The 14,564-nt window shown below is 41.9% G+C and overlaps 1 protein-coding gene across 7 annotated transcripts in view; it reads left to right on the plus strand.

The window, feature by feature from the left end:
* LOC101483368 (apoptosis-stimulating of p53 protein 1) overlaps positions 1–14,564 on the plus strand; it is a 56,786-nt gene that overhangs the window by 15,138 nt on the left and 27,084 nt on the right. For 4 of the 7 annotated variants that reach the window (XM_014413576.4, XM_014413574.4, XM_014413577.4 and 1 more), the window contains exons 2-4: positions 415–562; positions 2,441–2,548; positions 8,143–8,207. In XM_014413576.4, the coding sequence (XP_014269062.2) occupies positions 415–562; positions 2,441–2,548; positions 8,143–8,207 (321 nt within the window). Of the gene's footprint in view, positions 1–414; positions 563–2,440; positions 2,549–8,142; positions 8,208–8,862; positions 9,247–10,577; positions 10,734–11,334; positions 11,497–14,564 lie in introns of those variants that run through there. The other 3 variants (XM_024806229.2, XM_014413579.4, XM_076877778.1) reach the window with 3 other exon arrangements.

Genomic DNA, 14,564 nt, shown 5'->3' on the forward strand with positions numbered 1-14,564 from the left:
AGGACTATATCATGCTTTTGTTGGACAAAATCTGCCCCTGCTCCTTGGTCACCTTCATATCGCCCAACATTAACATGTGTTGTTTTTTTAATACATTACTTTTGTATTAAATTTATTTTTCACTTGAATATCACAGCTGACTCACCTGTTGTCTGCACATAATGAAATCCAGCTGCAGAGGTGGTCTTGACTTCATACTGGGATTTTTAGCTTTGAATGTAATCATCGCTACCAGCCACAATAACTCCTTCAAAATAAGAGTTTAAATATGGCTGATAAATTAGTTATTTAATCAGCATTTGGAGATTGGTGATCTGATTCCAGCCAGTGAGTCATAGGAAACAATCTTACTGAGTTTGAGTCCATATAAAATAATATCTAAGTGATATTAACCTGATTTTTCTTTGATTGCAGGTGATCCTGACAGTTTACCTCAATGACACCCAGCAGATGCTAACTGAGGTCCCTGTCACTCCAGCGACCAGAGTTATCGATGTGGTGGAGTACTGCAAAGAGGCCGGTGAGGGGGAGTGTCACCTAGCTGAAGTATGGAACGGGCATGGTGAGTCCATTCATTGGTTGATAATGCTTATTGATTAGTATCACTTAAGGAAAGCAGCACATGCTGCAAATGCAAGACATTAACTTCATGAAAGCTTTAAAGTGGAGACACCGAATGCATTATTCAGCAGCTGCAGATTCACACACGGAGCTGAAAAGTGGCATCATTTGATCAGTGTCAGTGGCCCTTTTAGGTGCTTAAATTCTGTCACATCTCTGGTCCGGTGGTGGATGCTCATATTAAAACCAAACTTTCAAATAAGGAGGTCAGTGTAAGTACAAATAACCCCAGTAAGCTGTAAGCTCAGTTCTGCTCTGTTTAAGTCAGGTTTTCTGCTCTCGCCTCAGTGATGTCAAAGAGAGGGGATATCCCTAATGTATCCCTAAAACAACCCGCTATTCATATCTTCTGTTAACTTATAATCATAATCCATCCGTCCATCTTCCGCTTATCCGGGGCCGGGTCACAGGGGCAGCAGCCTAAGCAGAGAAGCCCAGACCTCCCTCTCCCCGGCCACCTCCAGCTTGTCCGAGTGAACATCAAGGCATTCCCAGGCCACCCAAGAAATATAATCTCTCCAGCATGTCCTGGGTCTGCCCCGGGCCTCCTCCCAGTGGGACGTGCCCTTGAACACCTCACCCTGGAGGCGCCCAGGCTTATAATCATAATCAGTAAGAAATCTTGACCAAAGTTAGAAATCAGCCAAGACAAGACAGGATATTACATCTAGAAAATTAGCTGAACGGGACTGGACTATTCTCACAGTGCATCTCTTTATCCATACACTCGTCATAAAGAGTCCAGCTCATATAATTACTACTGGCAGTCTGTCTTTGGAGCATCGGAGCACTTGCATGATTATAATCTTGCATTAAGAGACAGGATAATCGACACGGCGTAACTCAGATCTGAGTCACTTGCTGTGAAGCTAATTATAAACCGAGTCAGACCTACAGTATGCTGCGGCTTCAGCTTGTGAAATCAAGAGTGCTGTGTGCTCCAAGTTTACTATATGAATAGACCAGCCCATCTCATTCACACACTGAGGGCGTCCATTAAAGCGTGGCCCACATTCATTCAGTCATAGCTGTCGACGCGGTGAAGCCTGCGCAGTAACGGCGGTGCGTTTGTGCGGCTTTGTGATGTGACTGAGCGGCCAGACAGGATATAAACGGCTCTAATACTACACCATGTCTTCGTGAGTGTCTGTGTAAAGCAGCACATAATAGATGGCGGCATAAATTGTGTGCCGAGTGTTGGTGCGTGACAACAGGCTGTGCCTCAAGGGCACAGCTGGCTTACTTCACTGTGAAAATATTGATTCTCTGGGGTTTTTTCTGGCTTCATTTTTCCACACTAACATTTGCAAAAAAGGGTAAAAATAAATCCTTAAAGCCCCGCTCCACTCAGAAAGAGGTTTGGGGTTTTGTGCGTTTCACTGTCACTGTGCAGACAATGGTGATAGGTTGCTGTCTTGCATATGCTGCATATATGTTGCAAACCTTTCATGTGTGGCTTGATGTACAGCCAACAACAATACAGCTGCAATTTTGAATTCTTATTCATTATTCCAAAGCAAAGATTATTCATTCTCTTATAAGGAGCTTTTGCACAGTTTGTAAAAAAAGACATATTTTACAGTATCTATGTGTGGAGGATACGTTTATAGACAATTTTGGCCGTACACGACGTGCACAGGTAATTTTTTGAAACTAGTCAGTGAAATTATACATGTCGACCTGATAAAATTGTAAATGTGCTGTTTAACAAAGTAAGAATTCTGAATTATCTCTTTCTAGCTCTATAACACAATAGTGTGACGTTATGTAATTAGTGGGATCTTTGTCAAATGTTTTCTCACCCTTCGTCTGTTCTCAGAGCGAGTTCTCCCTCAGGAGTTGTTATTGTTGGATCTCCTTCAGCAGTGGGGAGCCAGGAGGCCCGAGGTCAGCTTCTACCTCAGACACTGCCCTTCCTGGACACAAGGTACAGCAAAACAAATACACATACACACTGAATTCATTAAAGCTCTCAGTAAAAACTACATTTATATCCAGCTGTTGGTGTTAAACCAAAAAAAAAAAGGATTTGGGGGTATTATTTGAAGAGAACGTGGGAAAAACACGGTATAAGTGCTGTGCATGAGGTTTAGAGGTGAGTTCAGGGTCTCGGTCAGTAATTAGCCAGATAAGATGATTAGAGTTACATAATGGCAGGGGTGTGACGGCGAGGGGGCAGACAAATGCTGCTGAAACGCCAGGCGATATTCTGCCAAAACAACTCTTTGATGTGCTGGCAGCCATAAAGAAGAACTTTGTGAAACCAGGCAGGCGAAATGACCCGATTTTCCCCCGTAAACTTCTTAATCAACGAATGAGCGATTGTGTAACGTTTGTTGAGAGTTACCGGCCAAAGCATTCATCAGCAGGCATGTACTGGCGTCACTGTAGCGCTGGTGTGTTTTTGTGCCTGCGTCTGGTGCTCCCCACAGGGACGGGACAACCTCACCACCTGCTGGTTCCCGTCTTGCCCCTCAGTCATTAAAAAGCTCAATTATCATTCATTAGAATCTCATTATTATCGTCTGTTAGCGAGCTGTGAAGTCTTTTCAGAAAAATGAATTAATCACCACCAAGTTTTTTTTCATCTTGGCTCAGCCCATTAAAGCTTTCTCGTGTCTGTTGAGATTTTTTCATTATGGTGTCTGGATCTCAGATTTTATCCAGTCGCAGTTCATATGCCAGGAGATCTGTGGTAACATAAAAAGAACAGCAGCTCATTTGGTCTGCTGCTGTGGAGCGCTTCTCTCTCCCTGTGGTCCGCCTGCTTCTTTAGTACAGATGTGGTTTTGAGCTGTGAGCGCACGTAGCTACAGAAAGAGTAACATCATCTGTGCTTGTAAGGGATGGATTTGTTGGTGCAGCCCCCTGCGGCAGCCAAACTGTCCCACACTTCTGCTGCCAGCTTGTGTTTGGCTCTGCACCTAATACAATAAAACAGCTTCTTAAATGAGCCAATAGCTCTCCAGGGACTGGAGCATCACATTACCCTAATGCATTACCTGCTCCTAGGCTAATTTAGCTTCATCTGCCCTCAGTGTCTTATTGAAGGTGCCTGTGGTGAGTTTGCACTTCCTGTGCAAGGATATCACTTTCCATCATCAAGACTTCTGTAATTAATCCACATTACCTAAAAATTATTGGTCCGTCCATGGAGAGCAAACTGGTCTTATTTGAATGGAACAGAGGTAACTTAATAGAAGCAATATGGCCCACAGCACAGATTGTATATGAGTGATGGATGTAACCAATGTGTGCTTGGTCACATCCATGGTCCAAACAAATATGTTTGAAAGAAGGATATAGGCTAACGTTTGCAAGATGCATGCACAGGCTGTGAGTATCACAGAAACACGACTAGAATCTCATTAAGCAGTTCGTTAGTTCAGGTTAGCATTCAGAAAACCAAATTATTTTTAGATATCTGTATTAAACTCCACCACTTGGTGCAGTCATTCATTCCCAACCCAGAGAAGCAACCCTCCTCACCTCAAAGGGCGCCATAGCTCATCATCAGACTAGGATACCTCCTGGATCCCTCTGAGGTGAGGTGTCTCAGCATGTCTGCTGAGTAGGAAATCCTGACACTTCTGGAGTGATTACATCAAAAGGAAGGTCTGAGCATTTCTTCTCAGACCGCTTTCCCGCGATAAGAGTCAGATTATGGATGGACTGATGGATCGATGTCCCACGGTGAAAACCAAAGTGCAGAGTACACAGTATATTTAGTTATTGATCTGCTTGATGTGAACTTTCTCTCTGCTGGTGCTTAAATACAATTTTAACTACTTTATTGAATGGGGAGTGCTGCTGTGGCTGCTTTATTGGCTGGAGGTGAAAGTTGGAGCTGCCTGGGATTAGCCCAGATTGAACCTGTCTCATTTGAGCTCAACTCTTTGAGCGATCGTGGCTCAAAGAGTTGGCAGTTCATCTTGTAACCGGAAGGTTGCCAGTTCGAGCCCCGGCTCGGACAGTCTTGGTCGTTGTGTCCTTGGGCAAGACACTTCACCTGCCGCCTACTGGTGTTGGCCAGAGGGGCCGATGGCGCGATATGGCAGCCTCGTTTCTGTCAGTCTGCCCCAGGGCAGCTGTGGCTACAAATGTGAGTGAATGAATAGTGGGATTGTAAAGTGCTTTGAGGGCCCCGAAAAGCACTATATAAATGCAATCCATTATTATTATTATCTTAGTAGATCTAAGATGAATCCTGCAATTAATAGATTAAAAACAGATAAATACAGAGCTACATAATTACATGTAATTAAGTTATTTTAAGGTATTAGTAAGAGATCCAAAAATGTTGAATGATCAACATTAACATGAGTATAGATTTGTAGAGATGAAGAGGATCATCATCAGCATGCAAAAAAATATCTTGTTTGCACAGAATCTGTTTGAAGTGCTGTTGTACTATTATGGTTTCTTATGACCAAAATTGACAAAATTGATAAAGCCCTCTCCAAGTACAAACTCTTCTAAGACCTCAAATGAATAAGGCAACTCTACCCGATCAAAAGCCTTCTCTGCACCCATGGACATAATAAGCTCCTGTATCTTATTCACTATAGAAAACAGGATAATTATAATTTTCTCATGTTTGTAAGAGGTGCTCTGTTTTTAACTAAACCAGTCTGGTCTGATTTAACTAAGAGAGGGAGATAGTTCTCGAATCTTTTAACCAGGATTTTGGGGAAAGTTTTGCCGTCAACATTGGTTAAGCTAGTTGGGCGATAAGAGCCTCACTCGTCAGGGGGTTTATCTTTTTTGGATCTCAGGCTATAAAATTAACTTTGATAAAATCAAGAGCAATGCCAGTTGGTTTTATAGTAAAACTTCACATCCATCTGTTTCCCCTTTCTTCTGGACTGACTCTGAATTGACACCTTCTTGAGGCACAATTTGACCAGAGTGCAAAAAGAAAAAAAAAAGGAAGGACCTTACAAGATGGATGAATCTGACAGCTTCATGGATGGGTAGAATAACTCTTATAAAGATGAATATCCTGCCAAGATTACTTTATTCTGTTCAGTTGTTACCACTATATATTTCTAAGATAGCAAAAGAGACTGAAAAAGACTTTTCTAAATTTATTTGGCAAGGGAGAAGACTGTGCAGCTCTCTGCAGAGGTTTATCCTTCCCTAACATTAGACATTATAATTGGGCATGTCATGGCAGGCTCATCCATGAGTGGCTTTACTGTTATCTTAAACTCCTTTTGAGAAATGGGGATGTAATGCCTTTGATTTAGTAGGAGAGCTTACATGTAGAAAATAAACCCAGCTTCAAAACGAAAGACAATCCAATTCTTCCAAACACAATGATAAGATGGCGAGATATAAACAGACATAAATTGGTAGGAAGGATTTAGTTACCCACATTACACCTCCTCTCAGCAAGAGAGATTTTCTCCCTGCTTGTATTTGGATCCTGGTGCAGAAAAGGTGTCAAACTAACAGCAGACCTGTTTGATGAAAATAACAAACTTATGACCTTTGCCCAGTTTCAAAATACCTTTGGCCTTCCTCAGAAAGATTTTTATGCATATCTTCAAATTTGTCACTATGTGACGTCGCAGGATTCCTGCTCACTTCCAGGCTCCATAGAAAATTATTGTGAAGTTTGCTTTAAATAAAGGTTTTATTTTGGGTTTTTACAACATCCTGCAGAAATAATATAATCACAATGCTGGGAATGTTCTCAGGATGATTTACAGAAAGCCTATGGTGAGGATATTTCGGAGGTTTAGTGTAAATGATCCCATTCCTTATTTCTAAGTAATAAATAAAGGAATTCAATATAAGATAATACATGGAAAATATGGTGTCCTGTGGTGAATCAAATACATTCCAACAGGTCACCCCCTAGGAATGTGTATTCACTGTTTTTGGGAATGCCCTTATATTTCCAAGTTTTGGAAATATGTAGTTAAAAGATAAGTGGAGTTGTAAAAAGTAAAGTTTGTAAAGATCCTGGGCAATTTTTATTGGGGCTGCCCAGTGATCTATGTGCTGACTAGGGATGGGTATCGTTTAGGTTTTATCCGATACCGGTGCCAAACCGGTACTTTTGAAATGGTGCCGGTGCTTAAACGGTGCTCAAACCGGTGCTTAAAGAATGGAGAACACCAACTTTGTCCAAAAACCTCTCATGTTCAGCTGTTTTTTTGTGAAAAGATAACAATGTTAGCCTTTTCTGCAGCTATGGGGCATATATGGTATCACTCTTGGCTGGAAGCAGTGCTTAAACAATGGAAAAAACACAAACTTTGTCCAAAAACCTCTCAAGTTTAGCTGTTTTCCACTTTTTCTTTGGTCATTTTAGCCTTTTTGGCCAGGGTGAAGGGAGTATCTGCCATCAAACAAGAAGACAGCTGCATGTAGCTATGATGATGTTTGCTAGTTCACCTTACATGCATTAATGTAATAACGTGGTTAGCCTACTCAACGTAAATTACACACGAACAACATTAAGCTACTCACGCAGAGAAGAACGGCTGCTGCTGCCATCATCATCCGTCATCGTTTCTGCTACACTGGCAGGGCTAGGGGCCAGGACTCTACTCTTCGGGTTTTTGGGGGATGTTGCTCCGGCTCCGATAACTGGCAACCCACCCGCAGTAGATGTGCACGGTGTGAGGTCTCGCAGCAAGCTATCAAATACGGCGCATTTCTGGGCTTTTAAAAAAAACGCTATGCGTCGCCAGGTGTTTCATCGGATTTGAGGTGTTACCTCCTTTGACAGTATCACAATCAGCTTAAAGCACTTGTTGCTGCTGAGTTTGCATATTTTGCTGTGAAGTACAGCCAGACTTTTGACCGATCCTCCTTGGACATTTTTAATCTGTAGCTCTGCTCTAAAAGAACGTACGTACCTGGCCCCGCCTACTATCCTCGGAAACGTAAAATGATTGGCTAGAATCTAAAGTGTATCACAGCTCAGGAAAAAAAAGCACCGAAATAAAGCACCGAAATGTGCGCTGCTTTTCGGTGCTTTTTTTCGGTGCTTTTTTTATGACAGAACCGGTGCCATGACGGTACCCATCCCTAGTGCTGACATCCTTAAAGGAGAGCTTACATTCAACTGAAGATATTAATATGTCATAATAATTAATTATGACATATAAGGACAGATAAGTGGATCCCTTTTTTTCTTTTTGGGTGCAAAAAAAGGATTTTCTCTCTTTTTTTTACTATATTGTTATTGTTCTTTTTGTGAACACCAATTATGTCGTCAGTATTTGCTGTAAATATTCTCTATTTTGAAAATACAGTGTTAAAATAATAATAATGATTAGTATGCGGTGGACGGGAAAAGAAAGCAGATTTTCACATCCTGTTCGTTTATCCTTGCGATAAGGCGAACACGCGCGCTTCGGTGGTTAATTAAGGCCAAGGCTCTGTTTCTGTGTGTGTCAGTCACATGTCTGCCAGGTCACAGGGCTCAGCACACCCAGGTCCAGTTTTAATATGCTGTTTCAATATCTCTGCACACTTTTCTTTTCATTGTTCATTTATATGCAGGAAGTCAGCAGCCTTTGGAGCAGAGCTGGACCACAGCAGCAACAGCAGAAAGTGCTAATGACAAGGTTGGTACACACACACACACACACACACACACACACACACACACACACACACACACACGCACACACACACACATGAGGAACACGACAGGCCACGTTCTGCATCTCCAATTGGCTCAACCTCAACATCCAGGCTTTCATTGTCTCCTGAGATTTTGATTCTGTACAGTTACAGCATGTTTATACACACAGTCTATGTTTTGTATATGTAACTACAAAAAATATATATCATGCAGTTATTTAAGCATGACATATCAGAGGTTTTATTTCTAAAACTGCAGGATTCATACTGATGTGCATGCACCAAAAGAATATTCTGATTTATTAAACTGGGATTGTTTCTGTTCCTCTGAAGCTCCACGTTAGGTTCAGGTTTGTAAAATTTCATCAAAACACCTCTGTTATAAAATTTGAAGATGAGGACTCGGTGAAGAGCTGCAGCACACAAACAAACATCCACAGCTTTGAGACCATCCATGTCAGTTATGACTTCCTTGATTCCAGATAGCACACGGCCTCTTCAGGCCACAGCTTTGGGCTGTCTGTGGTTTAACCTGCAGCCAGTTTGGCATAGCGCCATCATGGCCTGTGGGTTTTGTCATTGTGAGGTTCAGGTTATTTCTCCTTGTTTAGCTTCTGTTTAAGGTTTTGTGTTTTGCTTGGATTTTGCGTTCTTTGAGTTATTAATCTTCTCCCGCATCTTCTTCGTCGTCATGATTAGTCTCTCGTGTTTTGTATTTAGTTTTACTTCTTTTGTATGTGATTAGTTTTAGCTGTGCCCCATTTCCCACCTGTTTCCTCTTCCATTGATTGCATGTCTGTGTGTTTGTATATAGCCTCAGTTTCCTGTTGTTTTTGTGTGTGTTAATGCCCTGTGTGTGCTCTCTCCAAGAGTTTGGAGTGTTATTTTTGTTGACTTAATTGAAGGTTAGTTTTCATTTACTTTGTTTTGTCTGCGAGTCCTGCATTTGGATTCTGCTTACTGCTAGAAACTGTGGCAAGAGCAACGACTGGAAAAGGAGGGAAATCGTGGCCTGTAAAGGTAAAGTATACTAGCACAGAGGTGACAAACATGCAGCCCGGGGGTCAAAAGGTCACCTGGATGTCTTTGCAAGAATGGAAAATGCAGTTTATTCTCATTTGTTTGTTTTTTTAATAAGCTGCACTGCTGCTCCTGGTGATGTCATGTCAGCAGTCTTTTGCATACATAGAAATATCTGGAAAGTCAATTCTAGATCTGAAATGGTTAGAACTCAAAATTCAAAGTCAACATGTTTTTGCTTTTACAGATTCGCTGTGATTTGCAAATGTAATAATACATGCTGCTGAAATTAACTACTCGGGCTGTTTTTGTAAAATGATGAAGAAATGATGTAAGCATTAAAAGACACTTTGGTTATCATGCAGCAGTTTTACAGGTCCGGCCCACTTGAGATCAGATTGGACTGAATGTGACCCATAAACTAAAGGGATATCTGGCAATCTAAAAGGGTTAACCAAGCTTGTTTGTACCGCACATATTGGTGTTTCATGCATGGACCAATAGAGATACACTAAGTGTTTATTGGTGAGCTTTAAAGGTGGATTTGGTTAGTCATACCCTCTGTTTGCAGAAATGTTCCTATAATTTATTTTGATAGCTTTTGGGTTTGACTTTCAAAATAAATGCAAGAAATAATCCCAGTCAGCGAAGGATAAAAGACATCTGGCTCTTTAAACTTTCCTTAATAGCATTTAATTTGAGGAATACAAAATAAACCCCGTAGTCGCAGCGAAGTAATTGTATGAGTGTGTCTTTGTGAGCCAGTATTCCCACACGTACAGCACAATGCATGTGCACGTTTGCGTGTATGTATTTGTCTGTGTGTGTAGTGCAGCGGATTAGCCGGGGGATTAGTGACAGTGATGATTGAACTGTTCTACCAGGAACAACCATGCGAGCACACAAACACAGCACATGCACTATACACGCACACTGTAATTGCTGTTTATAAATTCACAAAGAGAAAAAAAGCGTAATTAGTCTTTTGTCACCAGCCTGAGTCAGTCCTTCAGCTAACCATGTTTTGCTTTGCCAGCGTGCCTTATCCTGTTATCTTGAGGTCATGCAGTAAAAAGAGCAACTGACCTCATGTTTGGTGCTTTTAATTTGTCACTAACAGCTATTTTGAACCATCCAAACCATTGTGTTTCAGCACAAACTGCACATTTGCTTTGTATATCTGGGTTAGGCCTCGGCTAGCCAGTCATAGACTGTTTTTGTGCGTATTGGTGGTGGTCAGTCTGCTGGATGGTCATCCTCTGTGTGTGTGTGTGTGGGTCAGTCAGTGAAGGTAGGATTAGCTTGGTCCCATGACATAACCAGGCTAAGAGGATTGCTAGTGAGCCAAACAGCTCCTCCTCCCTCGTCTCGTCTTCCTTTCACCTCACACACTCCTTCACACTCTTAAGGTCTCCGTGTTTCTTCGTCTTCATCCTTGAACATTTGCTTTAAAGCAAAAAGATCTGAGGCACAACAAGACAGAGGGGGTGAGTTTTGGTCCATTTCTTTTTATATGGGTGTGTGTGTGTGTGTGTGTGTGTGTGTGTGTGTGTGTGTGTGTGTGTGTGTGTGTGTGTGTGTGTGTGTGTGTGTGTGTGTGTGTGTGTGTGTGTGTGTGTGTGTGTGTGTGTGTGTTTGAAGCTACGTTGATGCGATTTCCACTTTTTTTGACCTTTTCACTTTAGATGAAACAGTAGAATAACTCCACCAAACAGAAGCCAATCTGAAGGTGACTTTGAGCGAGTGAATAATTGTGTATAAGCTTGTTTTCTCCTCCTTAAACTTCTGAGAGATATTCTCTGACTCTGGTTGCACTCACACACATTGGCTGGATACTTTACGAGCAGTTTGTCTATGTGTCAGGGTGGAGCGTTTGGCCGTGTGTCTCTCTGTGTGTCAGTGAATCAGTGTGGTTTACATCTTGTGAAAACAGGGTGTGGCTTCTTCTTGCTTGACTGTGTTATTTTGTCTGTGTGTGTGTGCGTGTGTGTATGTGTGTCAGCCTTACTTTGGGATTTGGAAGCGTGTCTCCGAGTTGGGGTGTAGCTGTTGGCGCTGTGTAATCATATCCAAAAGCGCTCACTCACTTACGCACACAAACGCACACCAGATGCTGTTTCTTGCCACAGGATGATGTAAAGATGACAGCGATGTGTGAAAGAGATCGGTGTGTAGTAGTTTTTAGAATTGTTATTCACTAATGAATAGTGATTCATCCTTTAAGTTTTTGACTGCAACAATCCAGGATAAGTGAGTATTCCCTGTTTTCTTTAAAAAGTAGACCAGACTTTGTCATTCTCCGACAAAAAAGGACAAATACACGAGCTCCAAGAGCAGCCTAGTAAAGTCAGTCGAGTAAAGAATAATTTATATTTGATGGTTATATTTTACAGATTGTAGTGACATTTTTTACCTGTATTTGTGGTTCCTGGATGATGATTTTAGTTGTGATATTTTCATCTACGCCACAAGGTTTTCAGTCTATCCATCATTACGTGTGTGCACAGCTACAGAGAAAATCATGTAGAGTTTCATTTATGCCTCAAACTGCTCAGATTTTTTTTAAGTATTTCTGAAGACTTTACCACAACAGCTGGATCCACATGTTTGATTTGGCACAGATTTATTGTTATATATTTTAGATGTTGGATGCCATTCTGATGCAGCATTTTCATTTATCTGAATTTGGGACCTGCAATAGAAGATGACTGGCTTGTGAGGCTGGGTTTGTGTCTCCTTCTGGTCTGAAACTGGTAATCTTTTGTGTGTAAGGCATATATATTAGGCCCCAATCACAGGAGTCTAGAGACCAGCCTTGACAATCACCAGTCATTAGGAATAAATATGTATTCCTGGATTTTGGCGCTGGACTTTCCTATCAGTCACTAAGTGAAATTGGTTGCAAAAAGGTTTGTAGTACAGCAATGAAAACCTCTTTGCAGTTGTTTTGGCCACTAGCAGATTGACCTGGTTGCCCACAGTTTGAAACACAAAAACACGACACATCAAGCAGTTGTGAAACTGTGAAAGGTGTGATGTACCTTTTGAATTGTGTTGATTGTAGCAGAAAGCCACACCTTTCTCTGGAGCTCGGAGAGTAAATGGCGAGCGTTTGCAGACAGGTCATCGTATGGATCAATGTGGATTATGGATCGATTTTACCTGGCCAGCAACCTCCTGTACCCACTCCCTGGTTACCGAATTTCACAGTTTTCCCCAATAATCTTTGGTGGCCTGAAGCCTTAACTACTGCAACACGGAGCCACAAGTCAAAAAACACTGATAGACATTTAATTGTGAACTGAAAGTTTTTGAAGTACTAACTCTGTTTGTTGGTAGCATATAATAGCTATTAGCATACACCAACCTGGTCAGGACCCAGCTAGTTTCTAACAGTATTAGGGAAAGGAGGGCATGGCTGTCTAATGACCAGTCCAGATGGGGCTGGTTGGGAAATGTGTTAAAATTTTATGCTCGCATCTCAGGGAAAAAACAAATCAAGAGGATTCCCTCTGACACATTTGGCATGGCTCTGAGTGGTGCATTTTGTTAGCATATACTGTCCTGCTGTTAGCCAATAGTACTGATGCATAATAAATTACAGACGAAATTAAATTTTCATGCTGACATTAACTGCATCAAGGAGCCGTCTGTGTCCTCAAACTGTGCCGCTCTTTGAAGGACTGACACATACTCTAAATTAGAGATGGTCGCTGTGTTGTTTCACTTTATTCTGTTTAGGAAAAACATGTTAGCATATAGTTTCTCATCTGACTGACACAGTGCTAGTTGCTCAATAAATGAGTAGCTGTTACTACTTAATGCTGGTGTCTTGCAGGCCTTTCCCTTTGCAGCACACTCTCTTACAAACCTCGCCCCTGACCTCAGAGTAACCACGAGGGCCGTCACACACTTTGAGTTAAGGCACAGAATTCAGTTTGCTGATCCTGCTCTGTGTAACTCAACCCCATCCAGCTGCATGTGGGAGCGCTGCTGTGGGATATATTAAGCAGTCAGGTGTGTCTGAGCGCTCTTGACCAAACACACATCAGGGGATGTGTTGATTTAAATTAATATGAAGCCTTTCAAAGTCCAGGGTCAGGGGCGTTTGCGGACTTGAATTGCCTCCTGTGACGCAAGTCCAGGTGCTGCTGTGCCGAAGCTTCCTATACTCTTAAATTAAATGCTGTTAACTGCTTTGCCCAAGGACACAGTCGGGTCACATGATGGACAAGTTCAAAGATGAGCTCTTTCAGTTATAGGATGTTTGCAGCCACCAGGCCACCCTGCTGTGTGGATGTTGGTTACTGAAGCTCTTCTGATAACAGAGCTTTCCCCTTTGGTCCGGTCTGGGGCTTCAGGAATGTCTGAAGGCTGTTATTGTAAATTTAGAAAAATATTTTTACTGGAGGTGCACAGCAGATGGGCAGGGGATGGGTTTTATTACTGGAGGGACCTATGATCAGAACAATGTGTGTGTTTGTATGCATAACTTTGAGCACTGTTGAGAAAGGCAGTGTGCACACACTAAGAAGGTCAAATATCTCCATGTGCTTCAGATTATAGGCACAGGCACAATTGCACCATGAGAAAGTAGTTTACAGCTGAAAAACACACACTGCTCAGGTTGCCAGGGTTGTCTGACACCAAATATTACTATCCAAGCCTCAAAGCCACCCCCTGCTGTCATCAAAGTAGCCCAATTTTGTTTGCCCTAAACTAGGACTTCTCCACCAGTTAGAGCCAACAAAACTGACAACTGAGCAAAGCAGGTGAGCACCCACATGGTTGAGATCAAAACCCAGATCACACACTCTACTGCCATCCAGGCATGTAGATGTTTAATCATTTTTTCAAGAAGGAAACGTGGCACAGCATAAAGAGCACGTCAGAAACTTCAGTCACCTTCAGATCACTGTTTTCCACCTGGACCATGAGTGAGAAAGCAGCTCCTCTGTCTATCAGGAGTCCACGGCACAAATTGCTCTTTTCCAGTCTAGAACTGGTTCCACATGTTCTCACCAAAAACAAAAAGTTGGGTAACTTCAATGAAATGAAAATCAGGACAGATAAGTGGATCCAAACTTCTATTAGTAAATATTTTGTTCTCGTTATTCTGTAAATGTGGGCTGTTTCTGAAAAGACACCAAGACAGAACTGGCTCTGCACTGGCACAGCAAAGTGTTGGTGGAAAAGGGTTTTGACAGCCAAAATGTGGATCCTGGAGCCAAACAAAGCACCAGAACACCTCCATCTAAAAGCAAAGTCCAAATATGGATCTTTGAACATCCTAATGTTGCATCTATAACACTGTATCC

The sequence above is a fragment of the Maylandia zebra genome, linkage group LG19, assembly GCF_041146795.1.
Source record: "Maylandia zebra isolate NMK-2024a linkage group LG19, Mzebra_GT3a, whole genome shotgun sequence".
NCBI lineage: Eukaryota > Metazoa > Chordata > Actinopteri > Cichliformes > Cichlidae > Maylandia > Maylandia zebra.